General features: G+C 44.1%; 1 protein-coding gene across 1 annotated transcript; it reads left to right on the top strand.

The window, feature by feature from the left end:
- The first annotated feature begins 3,298 nt into the window (after positions 1–3,298).
- ZDHHC22 (zinc finger DHHC-type palmitoyltransferase 22) lies at positions 3,299–15,286 on the top strand. Its single transcript, XM_036735692.1, has 3 exons — positions 3,299–3,367; positions 3,646–4,224; positions 12,732–15,286. The coding sequence occupies exons 2-3, from the start codon at positions 3,660–3,662 to the stop codon at positions 12,995–12,997; spliced, it is 831 nt and encodes a 276-aa protein (XP_036591587.1). The 5' UTR covers positions 3,299–3,367; positions 3,646–3,659; the 3' UTR covers positions 12,998–15,286.
- Positions 15,287–17,855: the final 2,569 nt, after the last annotated feature.

Genomic DNA, 17,855 nt, shown 5'->3' with positions numbered 1-17,855 from the left:
TTACAGATGCAGCCAGCAGCAACATCAAGAACATAAGAGCCAGAAAGAGCACTTGTGAAAGGCCTAAATTGCCATTACCTTGCCACCAAACTGCCTTTTTTTAAATGGGAAAAGTCATTCTTCTGCTGTAACCTTCATTGACACACTAGCCTATGGTGCTCTCTGGTTCAGAGAGACTAATAATCCCTTTCATATTATTCATTTGTTTCTAAGACCTTTTCAGGGCATGAAAATGTTTCTTGGTCCCTGATTCCCTTTCATTAATTTGATGTAAGCTACTAAAATATGGAGAAAATACTGTTTGAAGGTTTAAAAATAGAGGCTGAACTGATAAGCATATGGCATTAGCTTTAAGGGATTGCTCTCCTTTTAATTAGTCAACCCAAGAAAACAGTAAGCTAGTTTTTTGTTGTTACTGTTTTTGCTTTGTTTTCTTTTATTTTTGGTCTTCACTTAAAGGAGAGTAATTGAGTCTGAGAAGGTCCAGCCAACTGGAGGCAAATGGTGTACAGACAGTCCTACATGCTGCCACTGAGACACCTCCCTCATTTTTTGGATCCAAATTTACCTCTATCCCACACAGACCCGACATCAGTTCCCTCTTGTTGCTGTCAGCTACCCCCCTTCAGACTGGCTGAATCACAGAAGGGGGAAGGGAGGGAGATAGGAAGAGAAAATACCAATGAGGGGTTAAGCCCAGAACTCCCAGTACACGCAGAGAAGCTTCTCTGTTTCTCCCCCCTCCCAATTCAGGATGTCGCCTTGGGGCTCCTTGGCAATGCTGGGAGAGAGGAAGGCTGAATATTCAGTTCTGGGTCATCTCTCTGGGCAACTATGGGAATGGGCAGATTACTCTTCGGGTGGTGAGAGGGCAGAATGGAGTTGTTTGGAGAAACCTCATCAAGGTTTAATTCAAACCTCAGGCAGAGCTTCCTAGCCAGGCTGAACTGGACGACTAAAGCTACGTAGCTCCCTAGAGGCGCCTCCCCAAGGCTACTCTGTGGGCCTGAAAAAGGGTCTGTAACTCCACAGTGGTGAATGGGGTGGCGGGAGCACGCCTCCTTTGAGGAAACTGTGGGGGCGGAGATAGCCAAGGACCCTAGCTACCATCACAGTCGCCTCCTAGCACCCACTCTCTGGCGCCCGAGTAGGAGGACAGCCGCCGCCAGTTCTCTCTTCTCCAACACCCCCTGCCACTACCTGCCCAATCCCCGAACCGCGAGGAGGCTGACAGCAAAGGAGGAGGGGGAGAGAGAGAGAGGGAAAAAAAAAAAGAAAAAGGCCACAAGTTTGCAGCCTTTCCGAGAGCGCCCGAGTCAAAAGGGCTCCTCTTCCAGTTCGAGTCGCTTCACTCCTCTTGTCGCCTGCAAAGGTTCAGTGAGTCCATTTTCTTAACCTCCTGCGGCAGTGGAGGCGGGAGAAGCAGTCTCTTAGCACCCCAGGAGGTGGTGGAAGTGCATATTGCGGGCGGCCCAGACTGCACGTAGCAGCCCAAAGCTCCCTTGCCAGGCGCTCTCGCTGAGCCCTCCCGCTGCTTCCCTCTCGCCTAAAGCTCTGCTGCTGCCCCCTCGCGCTGCCGGGTGCAGGGAGGGGCAGAGGCTTCCTTAAAACAGAGGGTGCTGAAAGGACAGCTCCACTCAGCTCAGACGCGCCCCCAAACTATAGGGCGGGGCTGTGCCGCTCTCCCACCCGGCGCCAGCCTCCGGCTGAGGGTCAGGAAAGGCTTCTTTCACTCCCCCTCTGTCTCGCCCAACCCCTGACGCTTAGCCCCCCACCGACTTCGTCGGCTAGTCTGGAAGAGGCTCCCTAGCCCCCCTTGCGACTGGCGCGGGAAAGACAGTTTTCCAGCCCTGAGCTTGAGCCAGAGGGCTCCTCTAGGGTGGGGAGCTTTGCCTATGCCCTGGAGGGGGCTCCCCTCCGTTCCACACACATGCACCTCTACCTCCTCCCCTATGTTATATTGAGAAGACAGCGGCTTCTTTCCCCGTCTGCTCATGCCCAAATCCCCTTAGATTCCTCCCAATCCCAGACTCAGGGCGCCTGAGTGCTCTTAGGCTTCGGTGGAGCTCTAGGGAGAGGTCCCCGAGCTTCCGAAGCATGAGCCCAGCTAGCTGTGAATGGCATCCAGTCCAGGTAACAGCCAACGGCCACAATCAACAATAGCCATCCCAAAGGCTCCTGTGGAACAAGGGGACTTCAAGGTGATTGCACCCATTATCCCTTCCCAGAGAAAGGGGCTAACCCCTGGCGCTTGGACCCAGAACTTTTCCTTGGTGTGCTAGGAAGGCCCGGTCCCTTTTAGCCCCAAGAAAAGTTTCCACAGAAACCTAGGGTCTTTTATCTCCTTTTTCTGAAGTTTGGCGGAATAGTCAAAGGGAGGGAGAGGACACCCGAGCATCTCTGTGTTGTTAATTGTCCGGAAGAGAATCCGCCAGCAGCGCGCAGCACCGAGCCTCCTGGCAGCGAAAGGGTTAGCTGCTTGGTGTTGATTGTTTGAGTTCTTGAAGTGGGGTGAGGGGGAAGCGGGCGGGAGCCAAAGGGGCATTTTAATTTCCTCGCCTGACACAGAAATGCATTTTTGCAAAGAAAGAGCCATATACAGCAGCTTGGGGTGATGGATCTGACTGAGACCTGTCGCTAGAGATATTCCGGAGAGGGCTTTTGGTATGTGTGCCTGTGTGTTTATTTGTGTATGTAAATTGATTTTAATTGATTTTTTTCCCCAAGTGGCTGCGGATGGGTGTACACACACACGTACACACACACACACACACACACACACACACACACACACACACTCCCCGCCACACACACACACATACACACACACACACACACACACACTCTGAGGAGCTCTATGACTGCCCGGGAAGTCCCAGCACACTGCCTATAGGGGAGCTTTGAAGCAGGACTTTCAGGCGGGGAATTGGTACGTTTTCTTCTGTTCCCGTCCCTCCCCCCTTTACAATCCCTGCTCTCCCCGCTCCTCCTAAGGTTACTGCTCCCGGGGCAGTGGTGGAGGTCAGTTTCAGATCCATGACTTGAACAGATAAAAACTGGAGACCTGGTTTGAATTTCTGTTGAGGAGGATTAGAAAGCCAGCCTTGTATCTCTAGCTCTCTAAACCCACCCCTCATTAGCCTCTCTCTCTCTCCGCCCCGCCCCCCAACCCCCCACGTGTAGACATCCAGCTGCCTGTGTATGACACGGGCATCAGTATATGTGGGAAGGGGGCGGGGGGCACTGGTATCCAGGAAGGTAGAGAGGCAGCTGGCCACAGGAGAGACCAGGGACTAGTTTCCCAGACTGCTTCTGTCTTCCAGCCAGGCGAAGAGCTGAGGAAGATTTCGAAGATCAAGGAGTCCAGGTCACTTACTGAGGAGGGAGGGCAGTGGCAAAGACTGGTGTGGTGTGGAAGGGAAGATCCTGGGTACTGTGTTTGGGGGCTTATTAGACAGGTTGGGAGTGGGAACAGGAGACGTAAAGATGCAAAGTGAAAGTGTGTGGAGTGGGGTATGTGGGGAGGAGGGGTAAGGAAGGCAGGGAGGGTGGAAGGTCTCTCTCCTTCGGGAGAAGCCAGTCTGAATCCGTGTCTCTCTTTAAGGCAGTGACATCTCTCTCCTCTCCTCTCCCTCTACTCTGCAGGAATGTAATCTAGGATGCTCATTCTCAGGTTGCTTAATGTGGTAGCCCCAGTCTACTTCTTGTGCATCTCCCTGGTGACCTTCGTCCTGCAGCTCTTCCTCTTCCTCCCCAACATGTTCAAGGACCCCACAATCACCCCTCTCTTCTCTCCGGCTCTGCTACATGGGGCTCTCTTCCTCTTCCTTTCTGCTAATGCTCTGGGCAACTACATCTTGGTGATTCAGAACTCACCTGAAGATCTGGGCACCCGAAAGAATGCAGGGGCTAAAGGAGTGGGCACCCCTTCTGAGTGGCCAGAGGCAAGCAGGAAGGCCTCATCCTCCTCACAGAGCACCCACTTTTGCAGGCTCTGTGCTAGGGTGACCCTGAGACACGACCATCACTGTTTCTTCACAGGAAACTGCATCGGGAGCAGAAACATGCGAAACTTCATCATGTTTTGCCTCTATACATCCTTGGCTTGTCTCTATTCCATGGTGGCTGGAGTGGCCTACATCTCTGCCGTACTCTCCATTTCTTTTGCCCACCCTCTGGCCTTCCTTACGCTCCTGCCTCACTCCATCAGCCAATTTTTCTCAGGTAAGTTGGCCTGATAACAGTGACCAATCTCAAGGTCACAGCTACCACCACTAACATGATTATCAACATCATCATCATAGAATCTTAGAGCTGTAAGGGAATTGAGGACCACCAAGCCAAGCCCTCTCATTTTGTGAGACCATGAGGAATGAAGTGACAAGTCCAAGGTGACACAGAGATGGGATTACTCTTATTGTCTTTACTTTCTCTTTCCTGTTTCTTCCTGCCTCTTTTTCACTGGCTATGTGACCTTGGACAAGTCACTTAGAGTTGCTGAACCTTTGTGCCTCAGTTTCCTCACATGCAAAATAGGAATAAAAATATTTGCACTGCCTGCCTTAAAAGGTTATTGTGAAGAAAGTATTTTGTAAGCATAAGATGCCATATAAGTATGTTATTAATAGGTGGCCCAGTGGATAGAATGCTGGACATGAAGTAGGAAGACCCAAGTGACCTCAAACTAGCTGTGTGACCTTGAGCAGATCACTTAACTTGTTGTCTGCTTCAGTTCTCTTGTCTGTAAAATGGGGATTAAAAATAGCAGCTACCTCCTCATGTTGAAGTGATATCAATAACACATTTTGTAAACTTTCAGGTTCTGTATGAATGTTCTACCTAGCAATCATGAATAACTACTTTCTAGGATTTTTTTGTTTTCCCAGAGATTTGTAACCATTTGAGTCAGCTGGATCCTTTCACACTGGTTCATTAAGTTCCCTCTTTACTGTCTGGAGGTGACTCTGGGAAGGCTATGTCCCTGGAGCATGAGTTCTGGTAGCTCCTGCAACCTGGAGAGTCTCTGAGTCCACACCCGATGATGGACTATGTGTCCATTGTCTGAGGATCAATCTACTTAATGTGAAAGAGTCTCATGACCAGGTTGGCCACAAGGGGATGAATTTTTGGCCACAGTACCTCATGAAGATTATTTCCAAGGGAAGAGAGGGATTGTGATTTATCCTGGCAGAGGAGACACCCATATTGATGTAATCTTGGATCCTTAAAGTATAGTATTATTAATATGTCAGGAGTTGTGATTTTACCCATGAGTGAATTCTCTTCATTGAGGCAGATCACAGATTTTGACCTGTCTGTGACTTAGCTTTTTAGCTTTGAGACATTCAGTGACTAACTGATAAAATGTCAGAGGCTGGGTTTGAACCCTAGTCTTCTTGACTTCATGTCTGATGCTCTATCCATTATACTGTTCTACCTACTTTTTGTTCCTACACACAGACCTATAAAACAGAAGATTCATGAACCTGCCTGCCCCCAGATTCTAAGAAAATATAAATGAAAAAGAGATTGCCTAGCAAAGGTTAAATCACAGACTCATAGATTTATTACTGTATCTGATCTCAGAGCTCTGCCTGGGGTTGCACTAAATGCAATTCCCTTGTTTTTCAGAGAAAGAAACTAAGGATAAGAGAGGTTAAGCAACTTGTTTAACATCACCTAAGTATTAGGTAGAAGAGCTGGAATTTGAACCCAGGTCCTCTGACCCTTACATCTAGCTGCCTTTCCACTACCCTCCTGTGGGAACAACCCCAAGTGTAGATTTCCATTTCTCAAATCTTCCCCACTTTCACTCCCCCATCACCATCTGGTGCTCTTCTGGGCTGGGCTTGATTGGATGGTAGAAGCATTTTAGAGAGCAGATTCAGGGTGTCCCAAAAGTCTTAGTGCAGTATTAAGCTTGAGTAGTTTAGAACACCCCTAAGGCTTTTGGGACACCCTGTGCAACACTGCCCAAGTGACCACTCTAAGTGACCTAAGTAGATCTGACTTGTGGTGGCAACTCCTACAGCTTTTGCCTAGTCTTGGAATTTAGTCCCTGCATTTTTTTTGTTTTCTATCACTGACTTCTGAAGAGAGGGGAAGGAAGAAAGCCATGGACTCAAATTGAAAAACAATGAGAGCTCCCCTGGAAAGTGAGAATGCTCCTTACTGACTGTGTGACCTTGGGCAAGTCTTGTTCTCTCCTTGGACACTACTTTCCTCATCTAAAAGAGGACTGGACTAGATTATGTGATCTTAGCCTGGGGTTCACAGACAGATTTCAGGGAGTCTGTGAATTTGGATGGAAAAAGTGACATCTTTATTTTCCCATATAATTCTTGGTTTTCTTTGTGATCCTTTTTATTTTATGCATTTATGTAATCTTGTATTTTATTTTATACATTTAGAAATATTATTCTGAGAAGGGGACCATAGGCTAAACCAGATTGCCTGAGGAGTCTATGTCACAAGAAAGGTTAAGAACCCCTGGGCTAGATGGTCCTTTCTAACACAAAGCTTTCAAATCCTTAACCTGTTTATGGCAAGAAAGGACTAAAAACTTCAGGGAAACAGCCACCTTTTCTAAAGAAATCCCTGGAAAAGGTCTGTTCAATCCTAAATCCTCACTGTCCCTCACCTCAAACTGGGCTGGGTGATAGGGATAAGGGCATATGCATTTTAGATATGAAAGTAGGTTAATAGGAATAAATGAAGTCCTTGTCACCATGAAAGAGTTTAGGTCTACTGAATCATAGATCTGGTAGCCTCCTGTATCATACCTGCTGATGACTACCTGTGAATACAGAAATATAGGGAAGCAGAGCCAGCCCTCTGTCCATAGCCTTCCCCATGCAGAGTATTCAACTAATTTTATCTCTAGAAATACCACCTATAAGGTGCAGTTTGAAATCTATTCATATGTACTTCTTTAGTTGATTCTGCAAGGGAGGTTGGTAATGAACTCCATACCACTACCTACATCCCATACTTCTCCCTCCCTTCTAGAAGAATCAGTCAAAGGAAGACAGAGAATGGCATTTTTGGCCCCACTTGCTTTTTGGAATGACGATCATGTGGGGGAGGAGCTAGACTGAGAGGTAGGGGGTGTATGGACACAAAGGGAAAATTTTAAAACCACTTTGCTCCTCACAAGGTATCATTTTGGTCATAGTATGGTGGATATAACTTTCTGAAGTATAGCTCTTCCCAGGCAACGGAATTACTAGAGCAAAATTTCACTGGAGCAAATTTGGTTGAGTTGGTGGGAGTAGAGGAGTGTTGGCGCAGAATATAATTTCATGGGGGTGTACAGGGCGGCCCATCTCCCAGAGGGTGTAGTCCTGTCCCTGTGGGGCTACTCTTATTTTGGTAACACCAAGAGAAAGGCACAACAATGACAGGACCCTTGGGGTATTGGCTGGGGATGGTTGCACCCCATATAGCTGGGTGACAGTTGTGGAGAGATAGCATATCAACTCCAGAAGAAAGCATGCCCCCTGCAGATGTTAGAATAATGGGTCAAAGACCCATTTGCTCCTTTCTAGTAACTACATAGAGAATCACTAATCTTGGTTAGCTGACATGTAGCTGAATCCTAAGAAATTTTTAGTGCTGGGGATTGCACCAACAGGTCATTGATGAACAAGTATTAGGATAACAGTAATAACTCACTATGCAGTACTCTCAGATCTACAAAACACTGTCCTCACTGCTGTGCTGTGAAGTCATTTATAAAGATATCATGCCCATCTTATGAATGAGGAAATTGAGATTAAGGGAGTTTAAATAATTTGCCCATATTCACGAAGCTAATAAGTGTCAGAACTAGGATTTGAGGAAAAGTCTTTTGACTCCAAGTCTGGTACCTTTTAGCTGGTACTAGGCTTTCTAGAACTCAGAGCCTCTGGGTTTCTGAAGCAGAAGAAAAAGAGGTTCTAGGGAAGGGTCTTGGAATCATTGATCTCATGCAGTGTGGCTGCTAACAAAATATCAGGGGTAGAGTGGGAGTGGAAGTGAATTCAGTGGAGGGTATGATTGGGGTAGATGGGATGGGGTGGAGTATAGAAAGCCATGGAACTGCTATTAAACTTTCCAAAGTAGTTTAATAATTTAAAATAGACTATTATAAAGAAAGAATCCTTAAATAAGTCTCTATTAATGATAAGAACAAGTCTGGGAACCACTCCAGAGTGTAGCCTGAAGTCTATTCAAAATTTACTCAGATTGGGAGGAGGAAGGGGACAAAAAGAAGCCCCTTGTTTTAAGTTGATAGAAGAATTCTATGCATAACTGTGGATACCCAGAAAATGGCCTGGTGACCAACACAGAGCTTCACTTACAGATGAATTACATATGAGCCTATGGTCTGCTCAATTCCCAGACTCCACTCTATCCATGGAGAACGGGCAAAGGCTTTTTGTCTTTTTGCTCCCTCTCTCATCCTGAGAACACCCATATGGCACTTTACAGTTAACAAAGAACTTTGTTCACAACATTACTGGGGGATAGATAATTTTGTTGCTGTTCAGTTGTTTCAGTCATGTCTGACTCTTTCTGGCCCTATTTGGGGGTTTCTTGGCAAAGATATTGGGGTGGTTTGCCATTTCCTTCTCCAGCTCATTTTACAGATGAGGAAACTGAGGCAAACAGGGTTAAGTGACTTGCCCAGGGTCACAAAGCTATTAAGTGTCTGTTGCTGGATTTGAACTCAGGTCTTCCTGACTCTAGGGCTGGGTGCTCTATCCATTACACGGCTTAGCTGCTTTATTATTATCTCTATTTTCTTTATAAAATTATAATATCTATTTTATGAAGAAATTGTTCAAGAGGTTAAATTGTTAAATACCTAAAAGTTTTAATACCCAAAAGGTCATACAGGTGCAACTTCTGATGCCAAGTACTACTGTACTACCTCATTCTTCCTTCCCTCTTTTTGCTAATCACTCCTTTATCTCTTTCTAAACCTTCCTAAAGGTGTCTTCCTACCTTCTACACCCATACCCCCTGCCCAACTCACTGAGGCACATAACTTCTACTCAGGTTGTCCATTATCACCTCCTTCCTGTCCCTTCAGTCATTTCTTTCTCCTCCAATATCTTTCAGTCCAAAGACTTAAGGCCACACCTATTCCTACCCACCTGTCCCCAGCCTCTGAGAAAGTCTAGAAAATCCAGAACGGGCTCAAGTATCCCTTTGTAAAAACTAGAGAAGTGGCATTGCTGAGTGGATATGCCACCTTGTTAGATATAAATGTCAAAATCTTACTCAACATTTCCACAGCTTGGCACAGTAGAGAGAGCATTAGATTTGGAATCAGAGGACCTGGGTTTGAATCCTGACTCTGCCACTCTCAATCTGTGTGCTCTTGGGCAATTTAACTGACTCCTATGGGCTTTGGTTTCCTCATCTACCAAATAAAGAGGTGAAGCTAGTCAAACTAAATCTGTGATCCTAAGGAGCTTAATTTGCTGTGTGACTGAGAGAGCAAGTTCGCTTCATTTCTCTCAACCTCGGATTTCTCATTTCTTCAGAATGGGGATGACATAACCTGACCTTCTCCTGGCAAGCTATGATAAATAAGATAGAGTGCCTAGAGCTCTTCAGAAGAAGGGTGCCAGAGAACTTTCTAACATTTAAAGCAGTCCAAAAATGGAACAGGCTTTTTGGGAGGTAATGAGCTTCCTGTCACTTGAAAGGTGTAAGCCAGGTCTAGATGAGTATCATCTGCCAGGCATTATTAGAGGAAAAATTCTGCTTTGGCCAGGTAGTGGGATTCAAATGTCTAACTCTTAAGATTTTATGATTCTATGAAATACCAGTGTTAAAATTAAACATTAGAAGGAGCAGAGGCAATAGGTGTAGACAGTTCAAACACCTAGAAAGAAAACAGGCCCCAGCTTGTAGACACTGCATCCTAGGGGTAGAGACAATAACATCTTCTCTGTTCCATGCTTGAATTATCACTAGGCTGTATCCCTAGATAAAATCCTGTGGTAAATGGCTCTGTCTTGTCATGACTTGTCCCTGGATCTCTCACTGAACAGCAAGAAAAGACAAAGTCAGACTATGCATGTGGGTCTACTCTAATTGTTGAGACATTTCTCCTCTCCATCTTTCCCACCCCATGAGGGTAACTCTTTCCAGTCCACCTTTCTTGAGCCCTGACTGAAGCGATGCTGTGGGGGATCCTAAAGGCACGTGTTGTGTTTCTTTCTTGGCTTGTGGACAACCAATAATAACCAGAAGTGACAGGAGAAGAAATGGGTCAGAGGGATGGCTTAAAAAACCCCAAACTATCCTGGTCCTTTTTCCCCTCCCCGTGCCATGCTGGCAGAAGGTGATTCTTTGAAATGCCAGCTGAACTGAAGTCTCAGCCTCCTGGGCATTTGGACTTATTTACTCTGACTTTGCAAAAAAAAAGAAGGACAATCACCAATGCTCCTGGGAATGTGAGTGAGATAAAAATGCTAGTGAGGAAGCCCTAACCCACTCCTGTTTCTTCCTTGCCTGGCCAGATAACACCCCTTTCAACAGGCCTCACCTGGATTTAAAAAGGCGCGATCTAAAGTAATGAGTGAACTGAAGTCTATGGGGCTAGGGAATATTTCAACCAGCAAGGAGAGGGAAAGGGGATGTAATTGGAATTATGGAATGGAATTTGGAATTCAAAACCAAGAATAGCTTATAAGGTTCCTGATGGCTGTCACCTTAAAATCATTTCAGGAGACAGTAGTATCTCATAGAGAGAAAGAAGGCAATAAAAGACAGCTCCTGGACTCTATTCTTATGGCCATCACATTCACTATTTGGGTGGACTTAGAGCAACTCGATTTAAGAAACATTTATTAAATATCTATAGAGGACAGAACTGTTTTAAGGCACTGGTGGAGATGCAAAACTCAAACAAGACATGTTTCCAACTCAAATGAAGTGAGAAATGTATGGTTTAGTAGCAGGGCATGACACATTCAAAATACCTGTAATACAAAATAATAAATGAAAGTTACAAACACAATGCATATAAAATCTAAAGGGGGAAAGGTTGTTACTGATGGAGGGATAAGGAAAAATTAGGGGTATAGATTTTTCTATTAGGAATATAGAGACTTTTGAAATTATCTAGCAAAGTTGCATCATGTTACAGAGGATAAAATGAAGTCCTAGGGAGGTTAAGCTACTCAGAGTCACACAAACAATGAATGATAGAGACTAGACTTGAACAAAGGTCCTCTGACTCCAAATAATGCTCTATCCACTGCACTGTTTTGCCTTCATGAAGGAGAGGGCAGTTGAATTTGGCCTTAAAGAATAGTAATTCAAAGGACACAGGCATACCTAAATAGCCCATCAGATCCCAAAAGAGCAGGGCAGAGTAGGGACAATTATGTTTGGGGATTTGGAATTTAACTTAAGCCACTGTACTGAAGTACATGTTCCTTCAGACATGCTTTTCACAGCTGTAAAATAAATGTGTGACCATGATTAGGGAGAATTGAAAGTAGAACTAGAGCTAAAAACTGGCTAGTTTCCCTCTCAACCTGAGTTGTTTGAAAATTGCTTTCATGTCCCCCTCAAGCTCAAAGAACAGCTAAGCTGATAAAATATGCTCACATGAGTCAGTTTCAGTTGAAGTTGCCTTGACCCAAACTTCTTTGGTTTGAGTTAAATGTGAACCTTGACCAAAAAAAGGTTCCTATCTTCAGAAAACTTCCCACTTCATGAGTTAATTGGGATACAGCAAAATATATTGAGGTTAGAAGGCTGACAAGTCTAGACTATTCCTTCATGGAAAAACTGCAGAATGGGATAGACCTATCTGGGTTGGTTCAAGTATGATCTCACTTACAGGCAGGAAGATATACTAGTTAGTTTTGGGAGCCATTCAGGTTGAGGAGTCTAAGATGAGTGCTCTGTTCACCCTGCTGTCAATTCTTTAATGACTTTTAATCATTCCTGAGGTGAGTATTCTTAGAGCCAATCCTGTGACTTATTCTTGGCAATTCTGTCACAGAAGGTTAGAATTGAAAGGGCCCTTAAAGATACCCTTGACCAAATGCTCTTGTTTGACAAAATGAGGAAACTGAGAGCCAAAGAGATGAAGTGATTTGTTTAAGCTAGGAAATAGCAGAGGCAGGATTTGAAACAAGATCTTCTGGGTCTGAAACTATTTCTCTTTCCACTAGATCACAGTCTAGAGTCATCATTCTGTCCCAGTTAACTCATCTGCCTTATAAATTGGCAACCATCTAGTGACAGACTTCCTGTTTTGTCCTTTAATGCCATAATCTTGTTCCTCTGCCCTGATATAAAAATTTTCTTCTTCTTGTTCCCAGCTGAGAGATAGAAAGGAGGGAAGTAATGATACAGCTCCATAGAAATACCAAGTATTCTTTTTCATGTTCCCTAAATGAAAAGTATAATGGATCTCTTACCTTTATAAACCACTGTTTCTATTCTCTCTCCCGTTCATCCTCCTGGCCCTCCCTTCCTGTGACCCTGATAAACAGCAGCAGCACAGGAAAAAAAAAAAAGTTAGGGCAGTTCATTTCTTTTCTCCCCTTGCTGCAGCTCTGTCTGCAGTTGCTTCAAAATGTAGCTTCGGTCTCATTAATCTCCTGGCGGAAATGCATGAATGGGTAATGTTTCTGTACGTGGTCTGGGTGTATAAAATGTTCTCTTCTCTCTCCTTTTTTCCCTGCTCCTCCTTGCTGTGCCCCACCCCCAACCAGGAGCTGTCCTTGGTTCTGAAATGTTCGTCATCCTCATGCTATACCTCTGGTTTGGGATTGGACTGGCTTGTGCTGGCTTCTGCTGCCATCAACTTCTGTTGGTGCTCAGGGGACAGACCCGACACCAGGTGCGGAAGGGGATGGTGGTTCGTGCCCGGCCCTGGAGGAAGAATCTGCAGGAGGTCTTCGGAAAGAGATGGCTCCTGGGCCTTCTGATCCCCATGCTCAATGTGGGAAGTGAATACCCTCGACATAAGGGCAAATAACAATCCTGCCCTACCTGGCTTGCTCTCTCTCACACCCTTTCTTTTCTTTATCTCTATCCCTGCCTGTACACAAGCATATTTTCTCATTTCTACTCATGATCCACTAGAATACTCAGCAGTAGGGAAAGGTCAAGTCAACTCTCAGCATCCCAACCTACAATCAAGTAAAAACGTAGTATTACATAGAGGACTAACTGCCACTCAGTAGAGAGGAAATCCGGTAGTCCAGAATTCTGATGCTTATGTCACTAGGAAAACAAACTGACAAGATGTCCATGAATTTCCTTAGGACTGACTCCCACTGCTCTCATAACTTTCTCTTAGATCCCCTCTTCTCTCCTCACCCTCAACTTCCCAATCCTTCTGTCTCCACTCATAAAAATTATATATGATGTAATGATTAGTTAGGAATCCTCCTCTTTGTGTAGTCTTCCTCCAATACCCTGATGAGGGTAAGGTTGGGGAATGATGGATTGCTGAGGCTGTGCAAATCTCAGAATGACCTTGGAGGTGATGAGAAATGTTTAAAAATAAAATATATGAGAGGCAGCCAAGAAGTTTCTAGCCCCTATCCTGCCAACTACAGGAAAGACTAAGAGAATTTTAGAATAATAATAACTTACATTAATATAGTAAGTTAAAGTTTGTAAAGCACTTTGCATCTATTTATCTCACTTGAACCTCACAGCAACACTATGAGGTAGGTACTACAGGTATTATTATCCCAATTTCACAGATAGGGAAACTGAGGGTCAGCAAACTTAGGTGATTTTTCATGGCTACATGGTAAAGATGGTGGGATTTGACCCCAGATCTTTCTTGACTTCAAATCCAGCCCTTTTATACCACCCCACATTTCCTCCACAATGTTAAGTCAGGAAAGGATCTTAGAGACCATGTAACCCAACTCCTTCATTTTGTAGGAAATAGAGTCCCAGAGATTTCTCATACCATTAGTCAGTGGCAAACTGGTACTAGAACCCAGGGCTTCTGTTTCCTAGTCCAGACTGGGACATTCCCTCCATGCTCTTTCTCCTCCAAGACTGATTCAGTTACTCTTTTTCATAATAACACATCAAGGTGACAGCAGATGGTCTCATATTTTTACTTTTCACTCAGCCAGCTGTCCTGCCCACCCCACCCCACCCTGTCTCTGCTGCTTTCCATAGCTCAGATCTAGTGATCAGTTTGATTTTAAAGCCAATTGCTCCTCATCCACCTGGCTCCTTTCCAGTTCTTCTTACTTGGTTGGCAGCCAGGAAGACAAGGACAGTAGTGAGAAAGATAAAAAGGAGAAGTGAAGATAAGTTAGAAAGGTGTATGAGAGTGTTTAGTGACTGTGTGTGTTGGGTCAACAGCATGGACTGCAGCATGTTGGGTTCAAGGATGAAAGGGCCTGAGGTTAAAACAAAGATGTTTGATGAATGAGAGTTTACTGTTACAGAGGGAGACTTATCAAAGAAGCCTTATAGTACATGTATAAAGGATCACATGCAAATAAGAGTCCAGAGCCAGAAAAGTTCTTAGAAGCTTGTATAGTCTAACCACATCATGTTATAGAGGAGGAAACAAGTCCAAAGAAATGACAGAACTTGCTCAAAGTAATGGACATGACAGAACCAGAAATCAAAACTAGATTTTCTGGCTCCAAATCCAGTGCTTATTACTCTACACCTCATTTCAGCTCACTGTAACAAAGACCTTTTGAATTCTTAGACTTTCCCAACATTGGAATGGGCTGCCTTATGGTGTAGTAGCCTCTCCATCTTTGGAAGTATTCAATAGAAATTGGATGAATTAGTGTCAAAGATTAGGTCATTTGACCCTTTAGTTCTACCACAACCTGTAGTAAACCTTGAAGGGGAGGATAAATAGTAAGTTAGCATTAACAGGGGGAATTTTTTTTAACAAACCAGATTGGGGAGAATCAGTGGGTGGGGAGTCCTTGTTTCTGGCAAATCTAAGGATCTCTGACCTCAATTGCCTGTATTGGATTAGAGATGGAGAAAAAAATTTAAAGTCCTGACCCTCTTCTGATTCTACAGAGCCCTTGCCAGCTCCTTCCAAGCTATGAAACTGGTGATACAGTTTCTTGGGGCTTGAAGGTCTACTGGGAATGTCAGCACAGAATAACCCAAGAAAGGAAGTCGGGCAAGTAAAAGTTAGGGAGACAAAAGTCTGACTCTTATCAATAGGGGAGTGTGGAGGAAACAAGTGACACTCACACACATGGTACTGTATTTTCAACAATGAGTGACAATAAAGTGTTTGTTTTTTAAAATTTATTTTAAGTTACCATCTGGACTCTTTGGTTGTCAGCTGATTTATTGTGCTGTGTTTAACCCTCACATGGGTGTGCTATAACTGTTCACTGGTGATTTATAGGCACATCAAGGAGCCCTATCCCCTTTCCTCTTCTTTCTCCTCCTCTTCATCACTTCCTTCTCTTTCTTATTTGCCACCCCCTTATCTTCTGCCTTCTTCAACATCTCCACTTTCTCCTACTCTTTCTCTCCTTGTTCCTACTCCTATTTCTCCACTACTCTATCATCTTCTATCTCTTCCTCCTTTTTTCCTCCTGCTCTGGAACTTCTGAGTTCTCTACACTTCCCACCTCTTCTCCCCTCACCACTCCACCAATGCACACACTCACAATACCATCATATGTCACCTACTTCAATTATCTATGCCTCAATCTTTTCATCTAATGAAATGTACCCTTTTTTGGAAGTCTTCCTTCCAAAATCCAGGGACCAAAAGGATTTTAACTGGGCTATTTTTAGTATTAACAAACCAACATATTTTCTCCTCCTCCTATAGAAGGAAAACCATGCCTTTACATAGAGCAGTCCCATTCATCCCATCACTGTTTCAACCAGTTTCTCTTCTCCTGGGACTGCAGCTTTCTTTGTTGCACCTGGGTCCACACACATTCTCTGGCTCCTGCCTATACTGCCTTGCAATTCCCCATGGGGAATGAGAACTGGGGTTGCTGTAACACAGTCTCTTCCTACTAAGGCATAAAAAGAAATCTATTGACAAGAAGCCAAATTAGGATGACCATAAACTAGATATTCCCAGGAAGTCTTAATGGTGAGGCCAAAGGCTTTAGAGAAGGAATACTAGCATAGGTTTATATGGTTGCTTTACACAAAAGACTTTCACATATTGTATCTCATTTGATTCCTACTATAACCCTAGTAGGTAAATAATGTAAGTATTAGTACCACCTCTGCCCCCCCCCATTGGTGGCAAAACTGATGTACTGAGAGCTGAAATAATTTGCTTAATATTGCACAGCTAGTGAGCATCAAGGACAGCTAAATAGCTCAGTAGATAGAATGCCAGGCCTGGAAAACCTGAGTTCAAATCTGACTGCAGACATTTGTTAGATGTGTGATCTTAATTGAGTCATTTCACCTGTTTGTCTTGATCCACTGGAGAAGGAAATGGTGAATCACTCCAGTTTCTTTGCCAAGAAAACCCTATGGACAGTATGGTCACAGGGTCATGTACAGTCAGACATGACTGAATGACTGAACAACCACAAAAATAATGAGCATCAAAGTCAGAACTCAGGATCTGGAGGCATTGAATTCAGCCTCCTTATTCTGATGACCTCAAGAGAGGAAACTGAGGCCCAGAGAGGTCAAGTTAACTTGTCTAGGGTCACATAGCTAATAAGTGACTGAGGCAGGATTTGAAATTGTCTTCTTAACTCCATGCCCAGCCAGCACCCTGTCCACTGTGCCACATACCTGATGGACTCAAGTCTTATAACCCCAAGTTCTTTTTGCCACACCATATTGCATTCTCTAAATAGCAATAAGCCCATGGAGACAAACCAGCAGGACCTTAGGTGAACTCCAATGGTCAGCTAATCTTGTTACCCATATAGCCATGTCAGTGGGGCCCTGATGAGGGATGGCTACATTTTTGTTACGACAGCAAGGAAACACAACCTATGATTTGCCCCCAGTTCCCTTTCCCTTTGGGGAAATACATGTTGTCTGAAATTATTTGGGAATAATTAGGCTCACAAGCTGACACTATCTTTTTACCTTCTCTGTTGTCAGATTCATGAGTCAGTGAATTGCCACAAATTCCCCCTTTCCACTCACACAATTCAACACAGAAGGAGCAAGCACAAGGTGCATGCAGGTCATGTTTAGGGGCAGAACATTGTGAGTGGGGAAAAGGGCCCTGACCTCAAAGTCAGAAGTCCTGAATGCTATTAGCCTCATGACTATGAGCAAGTCACTTTATGACTCTTTGCCTCAGTTTCCTCACATAGGAAATGAGGATAACACTTGCACTATCTACTTTATAATATTGTTCTGAAAAAGTGCTTTGGCAGTGATAAAAGAGTGTGTAAAGTTGAACCATTGTTCTCTAAGTTGGCATTTTTCATCTATTCTCCTCTCTTTAGGGTTCTATCCATCCCAAAGTTAATTAATATACTCAAGCAGGTAGTTATTTGACTTTTCAATTCACCTTTGAGAAGGGTGAAATTCCTCATTAACCCCCACAAGTCCCCTATATATATTATATATATATATATATATGTATATATGTATACTCCTATTTGCTATTGACCCCAAACTAAAAATCATCATAAGCCATGTAACCAATGGCCCCATGAAAGGATGCTTGGCTTTTATGAAATCTCATCAGTAAAGGAGGATACAGTGAACTAGGTAGATCTTCTTTGGAGGAATTTTTGGAAAACATAGACAAGGGTCCTACAAATTGAGAAGAGGTAGAAAGGACATAATCTGCATGATTGATTCACCCATGGATGACATCAGGGAGTCATAAAAATACTGCTAGTATTGTTAGTAAATGATAAACCCAAACT

This window comes from Trichosurus vulpecula, chromosome 8 (assembly GCF_011100635.1).
Source record: "Trichosurus vulpecula isolate mTriVul1 chromosome 8, mTriVul1.pri, whole genome shotgun sequence".
NCBI classification, from domain to species: Eukaryota; Metazoa; Chordata; class Mammalia; order Diprotodontia; family Phalangeridae; genus Trichosurus; species Trichosurus vulpecula.
This window is presented reverse-complemented; position numbering and strand designations above follow the sequence as displayed.

Coding starts and splice junctions, on each gene's coding strand:
- ZDHHC22 (XM_036735692.1), top strand. CDS start 3,660: ATGCTCATTCTCAGGTTGCTTAATGTGGTAGCCCCAGTCTACTTCTTG. Junction 4,225..12,731: donor CATCAGCCAATTTTTCTCAG/GTAAGTTGGCCT, acceptor ACCCCCAACCAG/GAGCTGTCCTTGGTTCTGAA.